The 1,273-nt window shown below is 43.3% G+C and overlaps 1 protein-coding gene across 1 annotated transcript; it reads right to left on the bottom strand.

Moving 5' to 3' along the window:
• Positions 1-245: 245 nt before the first annotated feature.
• LOC125856148 (uncharacterized) lies at positions 246-911 on the bottom strand. Its single transcript, XM_049535704.1, has one exon. It carries the CDS (start codon positions 909-911, stop codon positions 246-248), a length of 666 nt encoding a protein of 221 aa, XP_049391661.1.
• Positions 912-1,273: the final 362 nt, after the last annotated feature.

The raw sequence follows: 1,273 nt of genomic DNA, 5'->3' as shown, positions 1-1,273 counted from the left end.
CTTGTCCATGAGTTTGACGGATATGGATAAGGAGGTATAGCCCAGGGAGTTCACGGTGCCATCCAAGGCCACGATTGACCTCCAGCCCATGGAGAATTGGTTGGCGGATGCTAACCTGTTGGTTGTTGTCCGCCACCGTGGTTGTTGCCGAATCCCATCTGACCACCACCTTTGGCCTTACCCCCACCGCCGCTACCACCCTTGCTGCCTTTACGACCACCATTGATGTTGCGATTATTGTTGTGTTATTGGTTTCTCTTCCCACCATTAGTATTGCGGTGTGAAGAGGAATGATCAACAATATCATGTGAGCCAATCGACTCACGAGCAACCATAGCTGATGAGGAGCTATGTGCCGCCTTCTTAGCAAGGCCGGCCTTTTCAAGAGTGAGCATCGAACGGGCCTGATAAAATTTGGGTAAAGGATCACATTGGCGAATGAGAGTGGCCACACCTTTGTAAGGTTCAGTGAGGCCAGAGACCAGTTGAAGAACTAGTCTATTGTTGTCGACGGGAGAACTGACATTCTTGAGTTGGTCCGACAAAGATTTGAGGTGCTGACAATAGGCAGAGACACTTGGAAAATCCTCCATGTTCACATGAGTGAAATCGTACTCAAGGGTGACGGCACGAGAGTGTTTTTTATCTTGGAATATGTCACGCAATCTATTCCAAGCCTCCACTGTCGTGGTGTCAGGCTCAAGAATCATATGTAGAAGATCATGAGATATAGTGGCATAGATCCACTGTAGAACAGTAGCATCAAGAGTCGACCAAAGTTCTTTCTCCTCTTTTGTTTTCGGCATTTTCTCCTTGTCCTTTGCCGAAGGAATAATATGGTCAAGAACTCGATGGGATCGTGCGTGAATCTTAAATAGTTCCGCCCATGTGGAATACTGGACATTCTCCATCTCAAGAGCGATGGGAACATGGTTCTTGATGTTGGATACATCAAAAGCAGGGTGAAAGGAAGATTTTTTATTCCGACATGATGATAAAGAAGAGACGAAGAAGAGAAGGGGGGGGGGGGTTGAAGAGGAAGCGGAAGGTTTGCCCCTAGAAATCTGATACCATGAAAGAGTTTAATCCCTTGCTTATTTCATTGATATCAATGGGTTTATATACAATCAATACAAGACTATAATTAAGGAAACTAACTAGCTATAATAGGAACTAAATATACACTTAACTAATGTGATATATATAAAGAATCAGAATATCTTTATCAGATATTCTAATAAATCAGAATATCTAGAATATATTTATCATATAT

Source organism: Solanum stenotomum, chromosome 2 (genome assembly GCF_019186545.1).
Source record: "Solanum stenotomum isolate F172 chromosome 2, ASM1918654v1, whole genome shotgun sequence".
Taxonomy (NCBI): Eukaryota; Viridiplantae; Streptophyta; class Magnoliopsida; order Solanales; family Solanaceae; genus Solanum; species Solanum stenotomum.
Note: the sequence above shows the minus strand (reverse complement) of the source record. Positions and strands in the feature narration are given on the sequence as shown.

What these genes read in the sequence shown, in the direction of transcription:
- LOC125856148 (XM_049535704.1), bottom strand. Translation starts at nt 911, where the DNA reads ATGGAGAATGTCCAGTATTCCACATGGGCGGAACTATTTAAGATTCAC.